We start from the raw sequence: 23673 nt of genomic DNA, 5'->3' as shown, positions 1-23673 counted from the left end.
AGTAGCTGCTTTGGAGCCAATTACTCAACATTGATCAAAAAGTTTATAATTTTGATATCCACTTGATTTTGCAAGTGCAGTGACTTTGTCAGGAAGCAACTCTATGATTTTGACTTTGATAATGTAGTAGTAATATTCAATATTGGTGTTTAGCTCATTGCTCACTCATTGTTATAACAATGAGGTCAGCTGACACTGTCAGAAGTGAGGTTCTTTAGAAAGTTTTCACTTACTGCAATGTATCGCAAAGACATTTTTGGCTGCTAGTGCTTGTAATCTAGAGTCCTAGAAAGAAGCTGAGAGAATATTTATGCCAACAATTCCCAAAGCCTGATTACAAAACTCATCTTGGATAACGACTGTGGTTTGTGAAGTGCCTAAAGGAAATGACAAACATCAGGGTAGCACAAGACACAAATTATTGAGTCTTGACACAATTAAGTCCTGAACACATCCAGGACAGCTAAACCATCATTATAATCAGCCTTTTCATCACCTATCTAAATATCCTACTATGTTTTCTTAGCTCACCCTTAAATGGAAATGAGCACCAGAATGCTGTGATGAGGCTGATAACCTCAGCTGGTTGCTTCTCTGTGATTCACTGCCAGAACTCAGAACCGGCTATATTAGGAGTGAGCCCAGGTTGAGATTAGATCGGTTTGTCAGCATCAGTGGACTGAGGTGTCATCAGGAGCATATCAAGGGCTCCCAGCTTTTTGCTGTGTAAATGTCAGAAAACTGATTCCCTCCTTCGGTTTCTCGTGACACAACTCTAATTAAAATATGACATTGTAATTGGAGACAGGTTCATTTACTGTCAAATCTCTTCAGATCTTAATTGATTTCAACACTGATAGGTGCTGAAATCACCTATCAGTATGCTACATTACGTATGCTACATACGTAATGTAGCATTAACGTCACAATGTTACAAGTACGTTTTGTATTCATGTAAAGCAGACACCTCATAATGGCAATACTGATGTCCAGTAAGTTTCTAAAGATTCACACTGAGCGAAATGTCAAAAATAAAGTCTTAACTAACATTTTAACTTAAAACAAGGAAAATAAACTTTTATGACTTCAACTCTCCTGTGTTCTGTATTAAAGACTACTCCAGTGCTTATTGTACCTTTTATTAAAATGATTGAACGTGTGCCTCACTATGTTCTTGAAGTTAAAGTATAAGAACAGCTCTCTGTTGGTCAACGGTTCATTCGGTGAATATGATTTGTGCCCCAGGTTGAACTAAGGCCATTGCACTTACTGTATTGAGCTCATGCATCTTTTTTTCCGCTGCCCTCAGTATTAATACATAATATGCAAGAAAAAAGAGGTTTAAATCTCAAGCTGAAGCTGCAAGCTCAGCAGCACCGTTCATCAAGACTTGGACGTCGACATAACAACTGATCCAAGATTTATTGATTTTTAAGGAGCTTTTTGAATAATTCTAGTTTGTGCTTGATGTAAATGTATGTATTATTTAAAAGCCACTCTTTTCAGGGGGGTTGTGACATTGATTTAAGCCTTGTAAGGTTTTACCCTCCAGCTCGACCTTACCTTTGAGAGCTGATTTATGAAACTCTAGAGAGTGACACAGCCGGGATGTGGGCAGAGGGGGAAGTTCTAATGCCAATCTTTTTAGGTTTTAAGGCAGTTCTGTTGGCTCGTTGGAGAAGATGACGCTGGGTGGTACACTGCTTTATGGCTATAGACCAGAAAGCTAGTTACACTGTGTCCCATGGTAATTAGATTTTGCTGAGAGATTTTTCTTTGTTTAAGACCCTCATGGGGCTCTCGCAGCCTCATTCTCTCGCAGCGCTGCATGGCAGAATGGCTGGGGCAGCATTGTTGCTTAGACGTGGCTGTGAATTATAAATTTGATGAGCTGCATATTCTGTCCAATTAAAGAGCTGCCACTCAAAAAGGTCCAACGATCAGGTTTTTTTTCTTTTCTTTCAGGGAAGGCAAAAGTACAGTATGATGATATTTGTTTGCGGTTCACAACTAAATAATTAAAATATGTTTAGAATCTGCTGCATGGATTCTTCAGGACAACAACACATTTTTGTGCCATTTTGCATCAAAATGGAAAGAGTACCAGGGTACAGTGATTCTATGTTAGCACACACACTTTGTCAGTTGTTTCTCAGTAAAACAGACAAACAAACTGTAGACGACCAGTACTTTATTTCTCTCCACCTATCAGTCCGTATTAGAGATGCACCAGTCAAATTTATGTAGGTCTATTCCAACTTCTGATTGTTGTAATGCTCTAACCTGCTCATAAGGATTTTAGGAAATGCATATTTATCTACCAGAGCTAAAAGTAGTGTTTTTTCAAATTACTTCTCGATTTCTTGTTCAATTTAAGATTTGTCATTTTACATCAAAAATAAATCAATCTTTGAAGTAGATTTACGTTCCCTAAGATTTTGCCCCAGATAATAACTTGATCCATTTAAGACCTGGCATTTGTCAAATTCTTAATCCAATGTTATGTTGGAGTAAAGTCGAAATCAAAGCCAAATAAAGGCTTCATTAGTAATTACATGATTTTGTTTGACTCACTCATCAATGGATGACAAAGTGTTAATCTAGATAAAAGAAGAAAAGAGGTAAAAATTTACTCTTAAAAACTGACAAGTTTTTGATTAATTTCACATAATTTCCAAAAAAAGTAGGAAATTCTGTGAAGTCAGAAATGAGCACACATTCAAAATGAATGAGTGTTCATTTTGGAGCTCAAGTTCCCCAATGTAGAGAGGCTCTAGTCTTTATTCCCCTTCTTTGTTCCTCCACGCTCCAATTGGTTATTTCATAAAGGCCACTAAAAGAGAAACGGATAGTAAAGTCAGACATTTACAACACAAAGAGACAAGACATGTAAGACTGAAGTGATAAATTTAGGAGATTCTGCCTCACAACAGCATCTCCTTGGTGCAAACTCAGTGTTTGAGGGATCCAGAGTAAACACCTGAGAGAGTGAGGAAGAAGCTGCTGTGTTGAGTTATCATCTATGAGATCTTGAAGACTCCAGAACTACCACTTATTGTCTTTTGCTACAGATGTCTAACTTGTGACACTAAAAATGGCTAACTTTAATCATCCTCTCTCAGTAGAAACGTACACACCGAAGAGTGTTGTAGTTTTGAACAACCTGTCAGTATGATGTTTTGGCCATCTGAAAAAGGCTGGGTTTTTGGGGATTCTGTCTGGACCAATTTATATCACCAGCTGAATTTTCATTTCACCTTCATGAAACTGAGTGTCCCTGGTATTGGTTTGGCTTTTTATCAACCACCCTGATTTTAGTGCTTTTAGCAGCAAAATTTTTCTTATAGCCTCATTGTTTGCAGACACTCGTGATCTCCAACCCTGCCACATTGTCCTTGAGCTCTAAATTTGAACGGATGTCCCTCTGTAGTAACCTAATGCTTCTGAATACAGCCAGTCAGCTGTCAAGACTAATATATCTCTGTTATAAAATGAACATCTGTCCAGTTCAGTCTCAGTGAAAGCACTGAGACGTGTCCTCTCCGATCAGGTTAGGAAGGAAAGCTGGCAGGGAGGTAACAGGAACCTATGAGTTTCATCCACTAAGCGTTGGAGTTACTGTGGTATTATTTACAGTGCTATGAAACAACCTTCAATTGAAGTAAAATGACTATATTTCAAAGCGGAGAAGTTTGTTTTTTAACAGTTCTGTTCATTAGTATGAAGACTGTGCCAATCCCGATTCTGCTTTTCGTCTGTTGACACACTGAGCAGGACCTGCAAAGTCTAGTAGTGTTGGAATAAGAAGCTTAGATTATTTTATATTATAGTCAGCTGAAGTAGTCTTTGTGATTTTACAACTAGACTTAGCATAATGACAGAGGAATAATATGAAGTCTAGATTGATTTATTTCACTTTTCCATGTGTCATTTTTTTCCTGACAAGTTTTCCCCTTTTCCCTGAAACCTCCACAATGTTGCCAGGCCAGACTGCAGATTTATGAGACAATTTTCACTGCCTCTGCTCTGTGAGGTAATTGTTTCTGCGACACCTCTTTATAGCTCAGGTTTGTAGAGGTTTATCAGCACTCCTGGCGTCGTGTTGACTAGCCACAAACACTGTGTGCCCTCCGCCCTTGTCTTCACCAATCATCAAATGATTGAGAAATAGTTTGAAGTACCAGAGGCCTTATCGGAGCACCCACAGGTGTCATTAGAGACGCACTAAATCTTTAAGAATGGCTCTGAGTAGGAGGGGAAATGATGTTATTAACTTTTAAACAGAGGTGTTACTTAGACTATCAATGTGGTGCTGAGCTTGAGAGGTGTACGATTTCAGTTTGAATACTTAGATGCTGTGTATTTTGACTATTTATGTACTAATTTCTCTTGGTTCTAATGGCCGGATGTGAACGTTTTCAGCACAGTGATCCTTGAGTTTGAATTACAGTATGAAATCCAATGACGGCAAAACCTCAATCAAGAAATTAAATAAGCAGTACCTCCATGACAAAGTGAAGTAGGCTAAAAGATCTCAACAATCACAATCTCAAGGAGTTGAAGAATAGATGAGGAACATTTTATATTTATCAGATTGGAAAGGGAGAAAAAAAAGCCATTTCTAAAGCTTTGAGAGAACCACCGAGCTCTTATCCATAAATAATAATAAAAAATCTACAGCCTTCCAGGTCTCAGTTTGACCAAAAACATGTTGGAGATTTTTAGGAAAATATTTTGAGGAATAACAAAATAAAATTTCAGCTTTTTGTTACATCTGGTATAAAAGTAAAACAGAATTTCAAGAAAAGAACATCTTACACGTTGGAAGTTTGAGCAACTAGAACAACTCCTGGAAGGCTTGATGTGATAAACTTCATAAATTTAATGCTTAATGCCTCTAAAGTTTAATGAGTCATGTTTTAGCACACTGACAATAAGCTGCAGTAGCCAATACAGTCTCTCTTGCTGGCTTAAATTTGCAGCTCCGGTGTAGTACGACTACAAACTCACCAGTTTTATTTAAAACCAGCTATTGTCAGTGCTGGTCTTCTGTCCTGTCTTTAGGCCACCAGCTGTAACCTTAATACTGTGCACAATATTTGTGGTGTTGTCCTGAAAAACCAGAGAGGCCAATTTTGTCACCTTGAGCATTAATGCACCCCTCATCTCCTGCATGCCCAGCTTCCTGTAGCAAATGTACCTGAGGCTGTTGCCTGGGTAACCACGAGAGATGACGCTGTATTTCCCAGGTTACCCTCAGATTGTCCACAAGCAAGGGGTGAGAGCTCGAATCATGAGGCTTTTTCCATGCTCCACAGGCAAAAAGCCATCCTCCTGCAATCAAAGCAAGTGGCTCTTCCTCTCTCTGATGATTTTTATAGGGGTTTTTTCTTTGTTGTTGTTTTTTTTTTTTTCTCCTTGTGGCCTTCAAGGCTTTGGTTATCTGCCTTCCACCAATTCACAGAGAAATGTTTGCAGATTTATTTCCAAACATGAAAATAATGATTGAATGTTCAAAATGTTATAGGTGCTGCCTGTTTTTTTTTTTCATTTCATCTTGACCAGGTTTAGGGCAAACATCACCTGTGACAGCGCTGCGTTTGCTCCACAGCAACAGGTGAAATGTGGTCTGCTGGAATATTTGGCCTTTTATTGTTGGGTGCTGCAAAACTCTTTGATGCTAATGAGGCACTTAGACAGGGTGTCACACTTCAGGTTTATGAGAATGGAGCGCAGCGCTGCGAGGACACTGCAGTGCAGTGACAGTGCCCAGACAGCGTCTGCCATCATAATAAGCCCATTAAAGCATTCCTCGGGGTTTATTACTGTGCACTCTCATCCAGAGGCTCTCTGCCACACTGACTTGTGTTCAGGGGTCTCAACTACACTAATTACTTTTGATATCATATTTGTTTTAGAGACTAAATGAGTGTTTTGTTTGGTTTTTATTAAAGGCTAGATGAGAAACCTGATAAAATAAGGTACAACAGACTACCAGAAGGTATTTTATCAGATGTATCACATTTTGTGGCTAAACGTTTATCCTCCATATTGTAGTTTTGAAAAGTTACAGTGCCTTGAAATGTATTGGTTTTAATAACTCTAGAACAGGGGTCTCAAACTCAATTTCCCTGGGGGCCGATGGAGGTAGAGTCTGGGTGAGGCTGGGCCGCATCGGGTTTTCCACAAGAAAAGCTCTTACAAAAACATTCCAATGTTATCAAATGTCTTTATTTTTATTTTTTAAACACAAAATAAGATGAAAAAATAAATAAATTAACAATTCATAAGAAAAAAAAATTAATCAGTAATAAATAAATAAAATATAATAATAACACAGCAGCTATAGAAGACTAGATAAATGTAATTATTATAATTCAGATTCAAATGGCTGTATTAACAGTTCTTTAACCTTTAACTTTCTGAACATGAATGGAACATTGAACATAAACTGTTATGAATATAACAGTTTATAAACTGTTTCTTCTGCCTACTTCTTACTGCTAGAGGTCTGGCAGCGCTTCCTCTCGCATAGCTGAGCCACATTTGGCTTAAGGGAGGAGGCAGTTGAGACCCTAAGTAGAGCTTGAAGATGCTCGTCAGTAAGTCTGGACCTGTACTTGGACTTATTGAAGTTCAAGGTAGAGAAGAGCTTTTCGCACAAGTATGTGCTCCCAAAAAGACACATGGTCCGCTTGAACATTTGGGAAAGCTCAGGGAAGCTGGGTGGCAATTCTCTCAAAAATTGCCCAAGCTTGTCTGCTTTTCCACTCACCTCCCTGAACTTGGCTTTGAGTTCAGAGAGGCACTGCGGGTCAATGAGCTCCATTTGAAGCACTGTGATTGGTAAGTTAGTTCAGCTCCGCACAACACTGAAAAGTGCCAATCATATCAAACTCGCAGGCAGTGTTGGTATAGTTACTTTGAAAAAGTAACTTTAATCGAACTACTGATTACTCCTTGAAAAAGTAACTTAGTTAGATTACTGACTACTTGATTTGGAAAGTAACTAAGTTACACTAAAAGTAACTTTTTAGTTACTTTCAGCAGGTGCTGACAACACTCCGCCTCCTGTGAAAATCACATTGAGCTTTGCCAATACTTTTTTGTAAGCTATTTTATAATGGTAACATCAACAATGTGTCTCCACTGATAAGGTTGAACTGAAGAGGAGATTGTAGAAAAATAAAAAACGTGAGTAGTTTGTGTGGTCCACTGTTGTCTGGAAAACTCTAAGAAGGATTTTAAAATCAAATTTACCCCCCCCTCGCCCCCAGCCTCCAGGTTCTGTGTTACGGCCCTGCATTTGGTGTCACTGCGCACAGAGCTCCTCCTGCAGCTCACAGCTCAGATGGCTGCACAGATTTGCGACACTTATCTTAGTATTAATAATTAGAATTAAGTTGCCATTATAATTATTGGAAACTACGGACACGTTCATTCGTGGCTGTTTTCACGTTTATTGCGCTGTTTAAATTAGTCTCGATGTTTGTAGTTTTCTGGAGCGCAACGCGAAGCTCGACGTCATTCAGAGGTAATACATTAACTTGACATTAACAAAGACACAGCGGGGGATCATCTGAGAAATGATGAACAAGGAGAGACTGACTAAAACTACCTTAATAACGGACAAATTCTGGGATTTATTATGAGTCTCTGCTTATTTCCAAGCCCAAATGAGCAACTTCACGTTCAAAAACGAGCCCAAAAAGCGCAACCCGCCACTCATTAAATCGGCAAGCGACTTTAAAAAATGAAGCCCAAAGCCGCTTATAATAATCGGACTTGGCGGCAGAATCTCAAAATAGTTCCAGTTTTTCCACCAACAAAATGCGCATCTCCCTCCATTGTTTACATTTCTGTCGCATAGAGACGTCGGTCACTCGACAAGACGAGTAGAGGAAATACGATTAAATAACAAAAGAAGATAGTAACGCAAAAATGATTTTGATAAGTAACTGTAGTCTGACTACTGGATTTGAAATAGCAACGCGTTAGATTACTCGTTACTGAAAAAAGTGGTCTGACGTCAGTAACGCATTACAAATTAACGCGTTACTGACATCACTGCTCGCGGGCCACACTAACATTAAACTTTCATATTAAGGTGGGGGCCACAAACTATCGTCCCGAGGGCCGCAGTTGGCCCGCGGGCCGCGAGTCTGAGACCCCTGCTCTAGAACATCTTCACATTCTTGAAATTGGATAAAAATGGTTGCCTCAATAAAAATTGTTAAATTGTTCATTTGCTTTCAACCCCTGGTGGTCAAATGTTGCTAAAACAGCTGCTACAGATATTTTGGAGTTTGTAACAAACATTTTTTATGCCGGTTTATTTGAGCAAAATCAAGTTCAATCAGATTGTCACTTGGATTTAGATCTGTACTTTGACTAGGTCATCTTAACACCTCTAACAGCCTATTAAAAAATGTTCTTCCATGATTGACTTGTGTTCATCTCCTCATCAGCTCTGACCAACTTCCCTACTCCGTTGAAGAAAATAATTCCCGCAGCATGATGCTGTCACCACTATGCTTCATTTATTATTTCATGTGGTTAAAATCTTTCTATTTCTAATCTAACCAAACTGGATTTTATAGGCCTTTTATGTCCCATCTGTGCTTTGAAATTAATCACAAATGTATTTTGCTGTGCCCCTTCATCTTCATGATGTTTGTTTACCAATGTTCTCTTACACACCTGAGGGATTCACGGAACAACTGAATTCATACAGAGATTACATTAAACACATGTGGACTTTTTTAACAAAGAAGGTGACTTTTAGATTGAGCTTAAATTTTATGTGTGCGCATCAGATCAGGGGTGGAAGTTTCATTTTCTTTTCTATTCACGTGTATGCATCACGTTTTGTTGGTCTATGAAAAACCCTGGATTGTGCTGTTGCTAAAATGTAAAAAAGTTTTTGGCTCATTAATAATTTTGCAGAGCGCTGTATATTTGCTTTCCTGGTTGCAGATTTATTCCAGTGAGGGTTTGATCTAGTTTGACCGTTGGCGCCTTCTCCCTTTCAGACAGCGTTGAAGATGAGCTGGAACTCTCTGCAGTCCGTCATCGCCCCGAGGGCCTGGAGCAGCTCGAGGCTCAGACACGATTCTCCCGGAAGGAGCTCCAGATCCTTTACCGCGGCTTCAAGAATGTAAGTGATACAGCCACTGTGGAGCTATGTTATATGTACAGCACTAGTCTTTCGTCTCTATTCCAGCAGCCCTCTCTCCTGCATATCTAAAACATTTGCCTGTCTTTGATTTTTTTTTTTTGATTGATTTATTCTTTCACAAGCTCCACTGCAACGGTTGACTGGAGGATTTCCTCTCAAGTTCCCTAAACCAACATACCTAATTTTCTTTGCTGCATTCTTTACATTTTGCACCAATTGTGCTTAAAAGTACACTTTTAATCTACTACTTTTACTACTTTTAATCAGTCTTTTTTAATCTAATCCTGAAAGTATACTTTCCATTATTAACTGTATTTTGGATAAATAGTTCAGATTACTTATTAGTATTTCAGGTTAGAGTTTCAGGATCCCTGCAGTCTTTAAAAACACTGAAAAATATTGGAATTACTTTTGATCATTTCCCAAGTCTGGATAAGTACAGAAAGGACTATTCCCGATCCCATTAGTTTGGACATGAAAAATGTGCTTTTAGTATTAATCTATTTCTAAACAACTTTACTTTTATCATTGCATATTTCTATTGATCACTTTAGTTTCTGACAGAGAACCAGTAGATAAATAGGCAGCCATTAAAAGAATAATTAAAAAAAGGCAATTTTACAACTTTTTGGGCCTCTAAACCTAATTAGATTTGAAATGGTAGCCCAGTATGCTCATGTACAGCGCAATATACATTCACTCTTGGCTTTTTTAAAAATGGATAAATCAGCCTGTTGTTCTTCTGAAGTGTTCTGCAATTCTGGGGGGTTTTAATACTGTTTATCTGAGTTACTTGCTCTAGTGTCTTTCATCTCCCTCTTGACAATAGTCCATAGATGATCTATTGGGTTTAGGTCAAGTGAGGGTTATGACCACTCTAGTACATCGATAAGGTGGTCGATAAACCAGGTATGGTTACTTCTGGCAGTGTGAAATTGAATTTAGCGTCTTCCTAAAGCTTGTCATCAGGGAACCATAAAATCTCAAAGTTTCCATTGATTTCCAGTTTTATAAAACACAGTGAACCAACATCAGCAGGTGATGTGGAAACTTTCATCTCAAGCATCTTGGACTCTGTGATTTACTTTCGTCTCTTCCGTTATATCACAGGTGTCAAACTCCAGCCCTCGAGGGCCGTTGTCCTGCAATGTTTAGATGCGTCTTCGTTTGAACGCACTTGAGTCAAATAATTAGGTCATTAGGAAGACTCTGGAGAACTTGACCAAATGCTGAGGAGGTAATGCAGCCATTTGATTCAGGTGTGATGGACCAGGGACACGTCTAGAAGCTGTAGAGGACTACATGTCTCTTGAGGACAGGAGTTTGACATCACTTCACTAAATCATGTCAATAATTCTGGATATTTGTCAGATGTGAATATGAAGCTTTAGCCCAGCTTATGTAAAGAGAGAAAATATAAAAAAAGATATTTCAAAGTATTAAAAAGAAATTGTATCAGGACGTATTACAGATGTTTTGGTTGTTACGAAATTTATTTAAACCTAGCCATTGGTGTTTGAAAACTCATAATAGATTGTATTGTTTAATTTTTTTTCTTAGCAAAATAGAAGCTAAAATGGAAAAGCTGCAGTTGAGATCACCTACAACAGTAAGGCTTTTAGGCAGTTTGCTGGTCAGGAGGATGCAGGTGTGTGTTAACAGCCCTAAAGAGGAAAGTCATGAGCATCAATCATAGAGTAGCACTTGCTCATATCCCATGATGCATTGCAATATCTACTTGTAACTCAAGACGTGACTGCAAACAAGCTCACTTGTAGGACAAATGCAGTAAGGAAAACAAGTTGTTCCCACTTAATTACCAAGTACACAGTTTGCTGATAAATTGAGGTTGTTGCACAATAAGTTACAGGGCGACTATAATATCTTTGAAGTGCAAAAAAAATACGACTATGAATTGTGCACAGTTTGAAACAATAACTCAACCCGCCTCAAAGCTGCTCAAACACTCTGCAGAGTTGGTGCATCTACCTGTGAGAGCAACAATGATGAAGCCAATCTACTGATGCTTTCCTCCAAAGGATGGTAAACTTGGCGTTATCAGTCTCTCTCAGGCTTTTCTTTTCCACTTAGACTCCATAGTTTGTACTAATATTATTTAATGTTATTTACGCATTATTTATCCCTCTTGTATAATTACATTATGCTTGAGAAAAAGTCTTTGTAAAGAAGCAAGTAGTGATGGCACTCGGATTACTGCTGCTGAATGTTTTTCATCCCTCTCCCTCGTTGAAGCCCTGCAGACAAACAGCTCCACTTTGTCTTGTTCTGGTGTCATTGGCAGAGGGAAGGAGAGCTTTTAAGGGCAGCAGACTAATAGTAGCTGGCTGGCTTCCCATGATGAGAAGTTTGGCCCCTTTTGTCCTTGTTGTCCAGAGATTCGAGGCAAATCGAATGCCTCTGATGCAGGTGGCAGACGGAGGTCGTTTATTTTGACAGGTGACTTTATGAAGCAGCCTCTCGGAGCTTTAGCTCTAGATTTGGAAATGAACCTAATGGGGAACAAAACAAGCCCTCTGATTCTGACCTCTGCTGCTGGAAATCACCTGAGGTCACCAGTTCAATCACTTGACTAAGAGCTCTCAATTTGTGTTGCATTGTTCCCGATGTCTCCGTTCACAGCGTGATTTCGCTCCCAGATGTCACTCCTGGTCAGTTTTGTCTTTCAGAGATTGTGTTTGTGATTTGCTCATCATGGAAAACAAGCATGCCAAACAAATACACATACATTTTTTGAGTTCTTTGTAATCGCTGACAATATCAATGAGATATGAGCAAACTAAATTAATTACATAGTCATTTCTTGTTTGTTCTTGGTTTATGGTTACATTTATGATTACAAAATTAAGCACATTCAAAATAAGGCTATTAGAACATTGCAATCCTGTTGTGGCCAACCGTGATGAGGTAGCTACTACTATTAACCTCAAATTGAATTGCAAGAGCACTGAATCATAACTTGATGACCAGCAGGCAGCACTCAGTTGATAAATTGCCTCTCCGACGAGCGTCGTCACGAGAATAAAAATATAAAATGTAACCGCTGATGAATTATGTCATTGGTGTTGTTCAGTAAAACATCACTCTGATTGCTGACCTTGAGGTTCCCAAAATGTTTGTCACAAAGAGCCACACATTTCAGAGGAAGCAGAGGACCCAGAGCAAGGCTAAGTTAGCAGGATACATTAGCGTGCTAATGGTGTGGTAGGCTGTAATCTAAAGTGCATGGTGAAGTGAGGTTAAACTGTGCGGGTAAACATCCCATCATCTCTATAAATATTCATTCACATTTGGCCAATTGGAAACTATGCTCTGAACAAGATAATCTCATTTTTTTGTCCTCAATATCCTCAAATTATACAAATTATGTTAAAATTAAAATACAAAGTCTAGAAATTTTTTTATTATTATTATTTGATATAATAATGAGGGTCCATCTGAAAATATCTGATGGGTTTATGGGGTAAAAGTTCATAAGTTTCTTACTTTTTTCCACTGCTTTTTGAGCATCTTAAGATTATTGTGTCTTTTATGTTCCTTGTTCATGCGTGTGATTTTATATATTCATCATGTTCTAACTAAATAAATAAAATGTAAATTCTGAGCTGGCCAGATCCAAGACTTTTTTAAAGTAACATCATTTCTGACTGAATCAGATTGAGGAGGAATTCTTATGAGGCAATTTCCTTCTGCTTTGCTGAGTTTTTAAATCTCTCCTAAGTGTTTAATGTCATAAAACAAACTTCAACCTCAATGATAACCTGAGTTAAATTAAAAACGTTATGATTTCAGTTATTAAGAGAAATAAAGTCATTCAAACTAACCGGAGTAATGTTAAAGCAGCCTAATCGCCCTTCTGCCATCAACTTGCCCAGGTGTTATAAAGCATTTATGATCTTTTATATCAGTGTTGAGGATTTTAGTCCAGGCATATTAGATGTTCTTGAACTGAAAATGCTACTTGGCGGCCAATACAAAACCTTCACTGTGTTTTAAACAATTTAGAGATGAACTTTCTGATCATTCCCGACCTGAACTTTGAACTTGAGGTCACAAACCGGAAGTAATATATTCTCCTTTGGTATTTGTAGTAGAGAGAAGAAATCATGCTTACATGAGTAGCACCACATTGTCAGTAGTCCTTGGATGGTGTCGTTGAGCCACTCTTTAAGTATTTGTCGTCTCATGGAAAACTTCACCACTGTTTCATATTTTCTCCATCTATTGACCATGGCGCCCACTCTTGTCCACTTGAATCTCGATGCTCCTGGAAATGCATTTGAAACACTTTTCAGACTGATAGATATCAGTAACTATATTCTTCATTTGCTTTTTGAGTTTTTATTCTACTTCCAGCTGTCAGAGAAGTTGAGTTGAAGGGTTGTCTTGATTCTACGTGCTCTGCAGTAATCAGTCTTTGTGATGGCTAGTGAAATGTATTCTAAAATAAATATGTTATGGGTGTCTTTTTTTACCCTAAACATCATTTGAAACCTGCATTTTGCATTTACTCTGTTCATAATAAAGTTTTTTTGATGTTCCAAGTCTGAAATAAAATCAAAAATAGAAGATATCAGTAAGGGACTTCATTGAAAATGGCCAGATAAATGAATGTCTCAGTTTCCTGTAGACTGATGGAAAATATTAAGGCTGACTTGTCTTTCCCTGGTTTCCCTGACTTCTGTCTTACCTAAAAAAAAAAAAAAAAAAATCCTCTCTCTAAAAGTGGGTTAGACACAAAAGGGTCTCAGAGGAATTGTGCAGAGAACTTCCTCTTATTCTCTGAGAATCCAAACACAAAACACTTGTTCAAAGCAGAACTATAATGTTTAATCTTTACTTTTTTATTTCTTCATCTTTTTTCCTAAATTTTATGACCATAGCTGGTAATTAATAGCAGGGTTAAATCCAAATTTCTTATACTCAAAGATTTTCTTATATTTTTTACACTCATTTCAGCCACAGCAGCATTGCTTTATAGTTGGAAAATCTTTGCGGTGTTGAGACATCTGTCATCTTTGATTTCTATTGTTCTTTCAAGCAGCCAGACTTTCTTGTCAGCTTTTAAAGTGACACTTCAGGTTTTCAGACAATCTACTGTTGCTTCTATTTTGTCATTCTAAAATGTTAACTTCATTCTCCTTGTTAGGAGAGGTAGGTTTTGCCTTCCTTCCTGGTTCTTTTATGAGATTTAGCTCGTAGACAGATGTCCCTGTGTTTGCTGGAATGCAGTCTAGTCTTCTTCCAAACTTTAGGATTCCTTAAAGCTTTCTATTTTGGTCTCGGTTGTTTGCAGAACAATGTTTTCCTGGCAGCTTTATGACTTGTTTACTGAATCTAATGTTTAGCAAACTGAAGTCTCACAACAGAGCAGCAGCTTTTTTCTCCTTTTAGCCTTGACAGTCGCACCATTGTTGCTCAGGGTTCTCTAATGGTGAAATATGAACACAGTTATTTGCTAATGCGAGAGAGGAGTTAGAAGTGCCTTCTAGAGAGAACAGATTCACATTTTCCAGCTTGTACCGAACCTTGCAGCCAAGTAGTTGAATCCAAACTTTGCTGTTGTTTTTTTCTATTTTCTTTATGAATGTCCAGCTTATCTTCATCCAGACAGAATGTCAGCCAGTGACAAAACCCTGCTCTTCACAGTAACCTCAGTGATAACCCACGGATTTAAATGTTAATTGCTTACTACCTTTTTAAGTATGCCTGTATAGTTGTTTAATGACAATTATGAATCAGCCAATCACATGGCAGCATCTCTTCCATCAGTGATCTATGCTGCTGTTAAGTTTACAGCTACTACCTCCGTTTTGGTTATTTCTACATGCAAAACAAAATAAACAAAATAAATGGTTTCCACTCTGAAAAATCTCAAGTATATTCAGAGCATTGACCTTGTTCTCTCCATTTCATCTCCTTATATTTTAAATGTTCAGTGTGCTGCAGGTTTGCAGCAAGAGAGCCAAACCGAGCCTGCAAAAACGAACTTTCTTCATCAGCACTCTGCTTCTGACCAAGGTCATCTGCAATATCTTTGGTTCTCTAAAATGGCACAAAAGGGTCTTTCTTGGAGGCGATACATAAATGTCTTTTCAGTGAATGCCACCGGCAAAGGTGGGTGGCTTCTAAAGGCTCTAGATAAAATCTCTGTTGAGGTGTGGAGGGTTTGCAGTTGAATGCCACTGGTCTTAGGCTGGGATTATGGCCTGCACAAAGAGGCCCAGAAAGAAGAAAAGTGAGGAAAAAAATAAATAATCGAAACTTTCCCGTTCAGAAGAGCTTGTTCAGTGCAAATGTGTTTAGAGCCACGTTTCAAACTAGAAAAGGGTCTTTGTTATGATTGGGAAATGACCTTTGTTAATTCACCCTGTCTTTCAGGAGTGTCCAAGTGGCGTCGTCAATGAAGAAACCTTTAAAGATATCTACGCACAGTTTTTTCCACAAGGAGGTACAGACTCGGAGTAGGACGTAACTACGTCCCATTTCCTGCGTGACCTGTTTTAATAACAAGTTCATTTGTCTCATCAAGTCCGTTGTACTTAAATTCTAACCAAATCCAATGCTTAAAAAAAACGAGATTATATTTTACATATGCAGCCTTCAGCTTTCATCATTATTGTTCCCACTCAAGGAAAAATAGAGGAAGCATTAGGAGGCTTTGATTCATGCACTCAGAGAGAAGACAGGCAGACCAGTAAACACATAAGCTCCCCCACACAGGAAACCAGGAGAAAACTCTCAGCTCCAAGTCTGCATTTTCTTCTTCTCTCTACAAGAGCTTCTTTTCTTTGAAGCTGCACAGATAACTACTAAAGAAAGTAATAATAAGGCTTTGAACTATTTTCTTGTTATCAGAAGGTGCTATTTTTGATGTTAGATGAGCTATAATGGTCCCGAATGATTTTTGATTTTGTGTATTTTTTCCTCTTTATAGATGCTTCGACGTATGCACATTTCCTGTTCAACGCGTTTGACACGGATCACAATGGCTCTGTGAGCTTTGAGGTGAGCAAAAACAATTTAAAAAACAAATGTCACCGTACCTTTAATACCCTTTTTACTTTTTACAGGAGTCTGTAGCCTTGTATGTGGATTGTATGCGAGGCTTTTTTGTTTGACTTGCGAAATGAATTTCAGCCCTAATGAATTTCTCTATTGTTGCAGAATTTCCTTCTGGTTTTGGTTGCATCACATAAACTAACAGAAATGGTCCCAGTTTACATATACAGTACCTAAAATAAGCATAGTTTTTAAAATGTTCCAGATAGTTATGGACACTGCTAAATAAAGCCCCCAGACAGGGGAGAAATAAAACAAAGAAAAGATACATAAAGTATCTTGAGCATCACCCCATGTGTGCAGAGTGTGATTGACAGCATCTCCACAGTAGATGCCTGATCTCCCTATTTCTTAGTAGCAAGCTGAAGGCATTTTCTCAACACGAGCACCAACTGTCTGTTGACGGCACATTCATGAAAGCAGTGGAAAGTTTGCAGCTAAGATAAGTTATGTTTTATAACATGTGGTGCAACTCCTCCTTCTAACGCCGCCCTGGGCAACTGCCCATATGGCTAATAACAAAAACGATTCTTAACTCACCTTTGGACCTCCATGTTGCTTCATATCATGAATTTATTTCATCTTCCAGGACGACCTGTCGTAGTCATTGTTTGAAAGTGCCGGTCGAGTTGATCCTCCGTTGGGGTTTATGTGATTAGCAACAGTGGCAATTCAGATTGCCTGATGATGGACTGTGGAAAGTTAAATCAGAAATATTTATACCAACATTGAATTAAATATACATCCTTTTAAACTTCAAATGAATTAAATTTCTAGTCAGTTAATTTCACTTTTAATTATTTGTGTTTTTAATAAAGTATTTACATTTATAGAAATATTGATGACTTTTTCCACTTATTCAACATATATTACACTCAATTTGAGCTATCTAATATGTAAATATGTATTTATAAATGATGTAATTAATGGATGGTAACACTTCTACCCCTCCTTTATTTGGTAAATTTCTGGGCCACTCAATGTATCAGGTGAAAACCAAATTATTAGGCTAGAAATTCACCCCAGAAAAATTGCGTGTTGAAGAGTAATACTTGTAGTACTTAAGTAGTAGTGGTGGAACTCAAATAACATTTGACTTAATTATTATAAAGTCCATCAGTACACTAGAGCTGAATTTCTCCAAAGAATCAAGTCAAAAATGTCTTTTCTATCATTTTTTATTCAGCCCCACCAAGTTTACTTGTGATGCTGGCAGCATTTTATTAATATTTATGAGGGACAGATATTTGCTTATTAGGACAGAGGAGCTGTCATCACTCCAAACTAAAGCCCCCCTCTTGCTTTTTGCTCGGTCAGTTCTGCAGAAACACAGTGATTCCCTGTGGGGTTCCACACAGAACATAAACTTTCTGATCATTTGAATAATGAGGTATTTTTGATTTATAGCGTTTCCACTTTTGCCGTTTCATCATTCATCGTTAATTAATAACCAACGTGGATTGTGTGCGCTAGCAGAAATGTAGAGGCATCAAGGCTGGTTTAGTTTACCTCATGGGATTTTAAATCTGAGATGTGTGTTGCAGTGTTATTTTTGTTGTTGTTGTTGTTGTTTTCCTGGTGTGATATTTTGTACACATGTAAGCAGTTCTTGTTTCTGTTCCAGGATTTTGTTATGGGGCTTTCGATCCTGCTGAGAGGCACAGTGCAGGAAAAGCTCATTTGGGCTTTCAACCTTTATGACATCAATAAAGATGGATACATCACTAAAGAGGTACATTATGATATAATTATCTCTTTTAATGAATGAAGACCGCAGGAATAAATTATCAAAACATCCTTGGTTTCGAACAATCTCGGGGATTTAATCAGTGGCTCCAACCTTTTGGCTTTTTAATATTAATTTCCGATGTTTCCAATTTATCTGTTTTTTTTGTTTTGTTTTGTTTTTTTTCTCTTTTATGCTTCAGCCAGTATAATAGCATTTAGGAAAACACATATCTAACATAAGTTTGGGAGGGTCTTTGTTTTTTTTTGTTTTTTTACTTTTTTCATCTACATAGAGATTCTATGTTGTTCTTTCTTTGTTCTGTTCTAAATATTGTTAAGTTGTTATCCACTGTTGCTAGCTTTGGTTGTTTTTAAAATGCTCTGTTAATGGACTTGACTTGACGTCAGCCAATCAAGATCAAGTATTTTGATTAACACTTTAGTAACCTGTAAAACTCCACAGTTACCGTAGATTTGTTATGAAATATCCTGTCTCTTAGATTTCCGGGGTTTTATTTATGTCATGTTCATGTCCCTTCCGCTTAGTCCGTAGCAGAGGTTGATTATTAAACAAGTCAGAACTCTCCACTTTATTTCTGCAACTTTTCACAAGACGTATATTTCAAAGTGCTTTGCAAGAAATAAACAAAACTTATGAAGACATAATTAACTTTTAACAGCCACCACTCCAAGGATTGCCAACAGTTTTGAAGTTTTTGGACAAAAACCAAAGTGTCTGGCACTTGATTGCTTTATCTGGCTCTGGATGAAAAGCTACTGCCAGCAGATGTAATTCACACAGGGATTAAATGAGCATGAATAAAACTTTGACTGTTAATTCAGTGTTTGTTGATGAGCTTCAATTTTATATGATGTCTCCCAGCCTTGAACAGTGTCTGAATAATCCACAGTCTCCTTCACACTGGGCGTACTTCAGCAACATCACTGTCGATACTTTTAATGTGTAAAGTTTATTTCAGTTGAATGGAGGGTGATTTAAAAGACACATCACTACTTTTTGTAACCTTTCCTATGCAGCTGTGTTTGGGTTTTAAATCCCATGAACACAGACAAAAGTTGCAGAAATGCAATGAGGTTGAACATAGAAGACCAAACTCTGCCATCAATAAGTAGGACAATAAACATACAAGAAATAGTCACCTCTTGAACTTGAATGCGTGTTCATAAGGTGACTATTTCTGTGGCAATTTTCTCAGGAAGAAGCAGAAAGTTAAGTAAAAAGTCCTCTCATATCCTTTAGCCTTTAAAATTCACTTCAAGCTAATGGTGCATGTGGTGACTGGAAGTAAAGTCATTATACTGATGCATTATTTATCACTCATTTGGCTCAGACACTGAGGAAAAATAAGTCACTGCTGTAAACATAGTTTGACAGAAGCTGCATACGAAAGTAAAACCACAGTAAGGGAACAGTTTGACAACCTTTATTCTCAAATTTTATTTGCTTTGGAAAACCACAAAAGTTTCTTTTTTAGTAATTTGTGTTAGAGTTTAAATTTTATTTCCATCTTCTTGTTTGTTTGTTTTTTTAACATTTTAGGGCTTTGTTTGTGTGTGCACATGACAGGAAATGCTGGACATCATGAAGGCTATCTACGACATGATGGGAAAATGCACATATCCCGTCCTGAAAGAGGAGACGCCTCGTCAGCATGTAGAAGTATTCTTCCAGGCAAGTGTCTTTGTTTGTTTGTTTTTTTTTTCTGTATTTATAGGCCCCCTCCCCGCTTCGGTGTGTTTGTTTTGTTCATCTTTTCTATCCTCCCTTTCTAACAGAAGATGGATAAAAATAAAGATGGCGTGGTAACCATAGACGAGTTCATTGACTGTTGCCAAAATGTAAGCTGGATCCCCCACTCCCCGACTTTTCACTACTGTTGGGCTTAAACTCACTGTTGTCCATCATATTGTCTCCGCTTTTCTTTTTCATAATCCCCAGGATGAAAACATCATGCGATCGATGCATCTCTTTGAAAACGTTCTCTAACTTTTGGCCGCCAGCCGGAGCTTTGGAGAGGAACATCATCTTTCGCATGGCCCAGTTACTGACTTGGACTCATACTGTGTACAGTGTGCTATGCAGACTTTTGACCATAGATAAAATCTTGTTCATTATTACTGTTGGGCCAGAAGTAGAAATAGGCAGCATGTTGGGAACACTCTGGAATTCATCTTTTGTTTTAATATATCAAAATGGGGTTCAAATTGATATTTAAAAATGTGGTAAAGTAAAATCACATAAAATTCTAATTTTCCGCCTTGTTTTATTTACTGTCAAGTGAAATCACTGTGACTCACGGATTTAGGAATATTGAACAACCTGCTCTAAGTTTCAGAGTGTTCTTACCTGACTTAGACGAGTGTGGTCTGTGATTTTACTCTTACTTTAGAGAGGGAAAAAAAAACAAGTTGTACCATTTTAAGATGTACATTCAAAGATATGACATTAGATGAGTGGTCTATTTGAAAATATCTCAATTCTGCTCATGTTTACTTGCCAACTAGACAACACAAAGATTGTATTGATGTCAAAATTGGACCATAACTTAAGGACAGGGGTACAGACGTGGACAAATTTGTTGGTACTCCTGGTAAAGATGTATATAAAGCCTTAAAACAAATTATTCTCTTATTGCAGTAGCACAATCCCACAGCCGAAAATGTTTGCAAAATAGAGCCTTTAACAGGACTATGTTGATTCCAAGAATGCCATAAAACATTCACACTCTAAAGATCCTATTCCTCATTTTCCTTTTTTTGGCTATCTACTGTTTGTACAAAACGCCCAGCTGTTTTAAGATTTTTCAGCTGTTTAGCTTTTATACCTTTTAAAATGTGAAACTCTTCTTAAACAAGAAATCCTATTATGATGAGCGAATCACACTTTCAAATTATTTAAACAGCTTTGATGTTTCTGAATGAGTTTGTAATCTCTAATTTAAGTGTTTAGCATGCACTTTTGACTAGACTAGATGGTTACTGTTTGCAAAGTGATCATTTCTTCAAATTTCCCAGTCAGGCATAGTTACCCATGTAAAGTAACAGACTTGATCTCCCTGCTCCTGAGCAACAAGTAGGGTTGCCTGCTGAACCACAGAATGACTCCATCTACATAAAAACATCAGAAAACTTATTCAATGCACAACTGACGGATTAAAAACAATAGATTTTTTAGTGTACTCGTCCGCCCTCTTTCTAATGCTCTCCTGAGCAAAGGCCCATAATGACCATATCAAAAACTGCCACTGATGCTATATTTTGTGTTTTCAGTATATCACTCATTTTAAATCTCACATTCTTGCAATTCAAATAGTTCGAGATGCTTTAGACTCTAACGACATTCCAAGTCCGGTGGAAAACAAAAATGCCCCCAGCATCACAGAACCTCCACTGTGCCTAAAGAGGTGATTTTTTTTTTTTTTCCCCCAGATATTCATCTTGAGCTGCACACTAGAACCACCTGGAGTGGTTTTTGCTAAAAAATAAAAAATAAAGAAGGTTAGACTCATCCAGTCAAAGTGCACATTTCCAGTTAAAACCCCTGTAGAGTTTAACAAACACCATCTTTACATCTCTGATGGTAAGACAAGCATGCTATCTGTATAGCATTCATGGTTATAGAGATTTGGTGACTTGGTTTTTGCTCCAACTGTACATATGGGCAGGTTTAGGTGAATAGTTTTTTCTTGTAACTACATCAGGTCTTATGAAGTCATTCCCATGTTGAAGAGCAGCTAATATGTCACGCCATATTTATACCTAAGGAGGTATAATACTCTTCTGTTACAAATTAAAAACTAGAAACTCAGTTTAACTTTAACTGCAAAGTTGCTAAGATCAAATTTTTAAGAGATTCTTTTGCCAATTTGAAAATCATCACAAGGAATCCAAACCTTCATTTCAGGACATTTCTACAGAATTTCCAGATTGCAAATGAAAGAAATCTGCATATTTACAGGTCTTTTGGATATCTTTACTGGAGGTTGCAGCAAATTTATTTGCATCTGTAGCAAGATTTTACCACCATTGTCATGCGAGATGACAGCAACTTTATAAAAATGAAATGGGAGGATAAGCTGCTTCTGATGTATTTTTTGACATGATGTATGTAAATTTCTTGTAAAGCATCAACATGTTTTTATTTGATTTTTACTCTTCTACTCATGTAGAGGAGTTCTCGGCAGCGTCGTCTCCAGGTCATGGTCACTGTATAAAACAATTGTCAGCTGTACAGTATTAAATGAAAACTTGCTCTCTGAGGAATTCCAGGTCTTCAGACTTGTTCTTGTAATCTGCTGCCTTAACAGTAAAAACCACTAGAGTTTGGTGGGTGATCTCAGATTTGATGCATTATTTCTTTGTTGTCTGCAAAGTTGTTTTTTGCTGTTTTCTTCTCCTCCTTCCTTCCCTGCAGGGCAACGTCTGGCTCTGAATCAACGTGATTGGTTCCTGAGTGAAGGATTTGAGCGGCACTAAATGGAGGAAAAAGCTAAGCATGCTGGGTAACAATCTAATGGATGGAAACTACTTGTCTGGGCATTATATATGTACTGATTGGTTTTTATTAGACAATATTTCTGTTGTTTCTCTCTCACACAACAACCTAGATATTTGAAAACAAAAAAAACTCGCCAAACTATATGTAAATGCAGGTACACTTAAGAACTTAAGCATATTTTAATTTTGGCATTTAAGATGTCAAAATCTTAAATTTTAACTAAAACATTTATTTTGTTTTTGTTTTATAACAGTTATTAAATGTATTTAACTTTTAGCTTTTTTTTAGACTTGAAGTATTAAAATTAAAACTAATTATCTTCATAGACATTTCTTTTGAGTAAAAGATTTTTTTTCTTTTTTCTTATGGCTTTGAGTTTTTCGTTTTTATTTATTGAGTTTAAATAGTAAAATTTATATTATTTTAATTTATTCACTGATGCGAGCCACTGATTTTTGGAGGCTGTGTCACAACAGAGAACAAGGTTTAGTTGCACTGAGTTGGTCAACATTGATTTTATTGGATTCACCATTTTAAATATCATCATAGCTTGTCATTGATTATTTTCTGACCACTTGTTTTTTTCAGTCTGTGAAAATAAGAATCGTCCATGAAGTAACGATCATACGAAGGGTTCACCTCTGTATACAGAATAAAAAGTTATTCCATATAATATAATGAATTATATTAACATATTTTGATTTTCAGGTTAAAAAGCAGCTGAGAGTTGCTTCAAACTAAATAAAGATCAGCTCATGCCCCCTTGTGGTAGCACCAGGTTATCACGCATGGAAATTAGGACTCAGCGCTTGGGTCATTCAAATGTTTTCCAATGCCTGCAGTTTATTTTCGTGGTCATTATTTTATTTTATTTTATTTTTTTAATACAAACTAATGAGATGTGTTTTTGTCTAATTAACTTAAAAAGTTTACTTTAAAAATCAGCTTTCACTAGCAAATAATTTGTCCCTGGTGAAAAGGGCAGTTATAAGCATCTCAAGAGGAGAGCTCAGATATTCAAGGATTTTAGCTTGAATGGTTTGAATGGTTGTGGTTCATTATCTGTACGTATCCACCTTATGGACAGCCAGACACTTGACATTTTGTGACTTAAACTCCTTGTGTAGTGTGTCAGTGACTGTCAAGTCAGCTGTTTTCCCCATCATTT

General features: G+C 37.4%; 1 protein-coding gene across 8 annotated transcripts in view; it reads left to right on the top strand.

Annotated features, from left to right (window-relative positions):
• kcnip4a (potassium voltage-gated channel interacting protein 4a) overlaps positions 1-22270 on the top strand; it is a 138206-nt gene extending 115936 nt beyond the window's left edge. For 7 of the 8 annotated variants that reach the window (XM_044096782.1, XM_044096777.1, XM_044096778.1 and 4 more), the window contains 7 exons: positions 9033-9157; positions 15578-15647; positions 16134-16204; positions 17883-17990; positions 19575-19679; positions 19784-19846; positions 19947-22270. In XM_044096782.1, coding sequence (XP_043952717.1) covers positions 9033-9157; positions 15578-15647; positions 16134-16204; positions 17883-17990; positions 19575-19679; positions 19784-19846; positions 19947-19994 — 590 coding nt within the window. In that variant the 3' untranslated portion in view covers positions 19995-22270. Of the gene's footprint in view, positions 1-5249; positions 5346-9032; positions 9158-15577; positions 15648-16133; positions 16205-17882; positions 17991-19574; positions 19680-19783; positions 19847-19946 lie in introns of all 8 variants that reach the window. The other variant, XM_044096784.1, reaches the window with a different exon arrangement.
• The last annotated feature ends 1403 nt before the right edge of the window (positions 22271-23673 follow it).

This window comes from Gambusia affinis, linkage group LG18, assembly GCF_019740435.1.
Source record: "Gambusia affinis linkage group LG18, SWU_Gaff_1.0, whole genome shotgun sequence".
Taxonomy (NCBI): domain Eukaryota; kingdom Metazoa; phylum Chordata; class Actinopteri; order Cyprinodontiformes; family Poeciliidae; genus Gambusia; species Gambusia affinis.
This window is presented reverse-complemented; position numbering and strand designations above follow the sequence as displayed.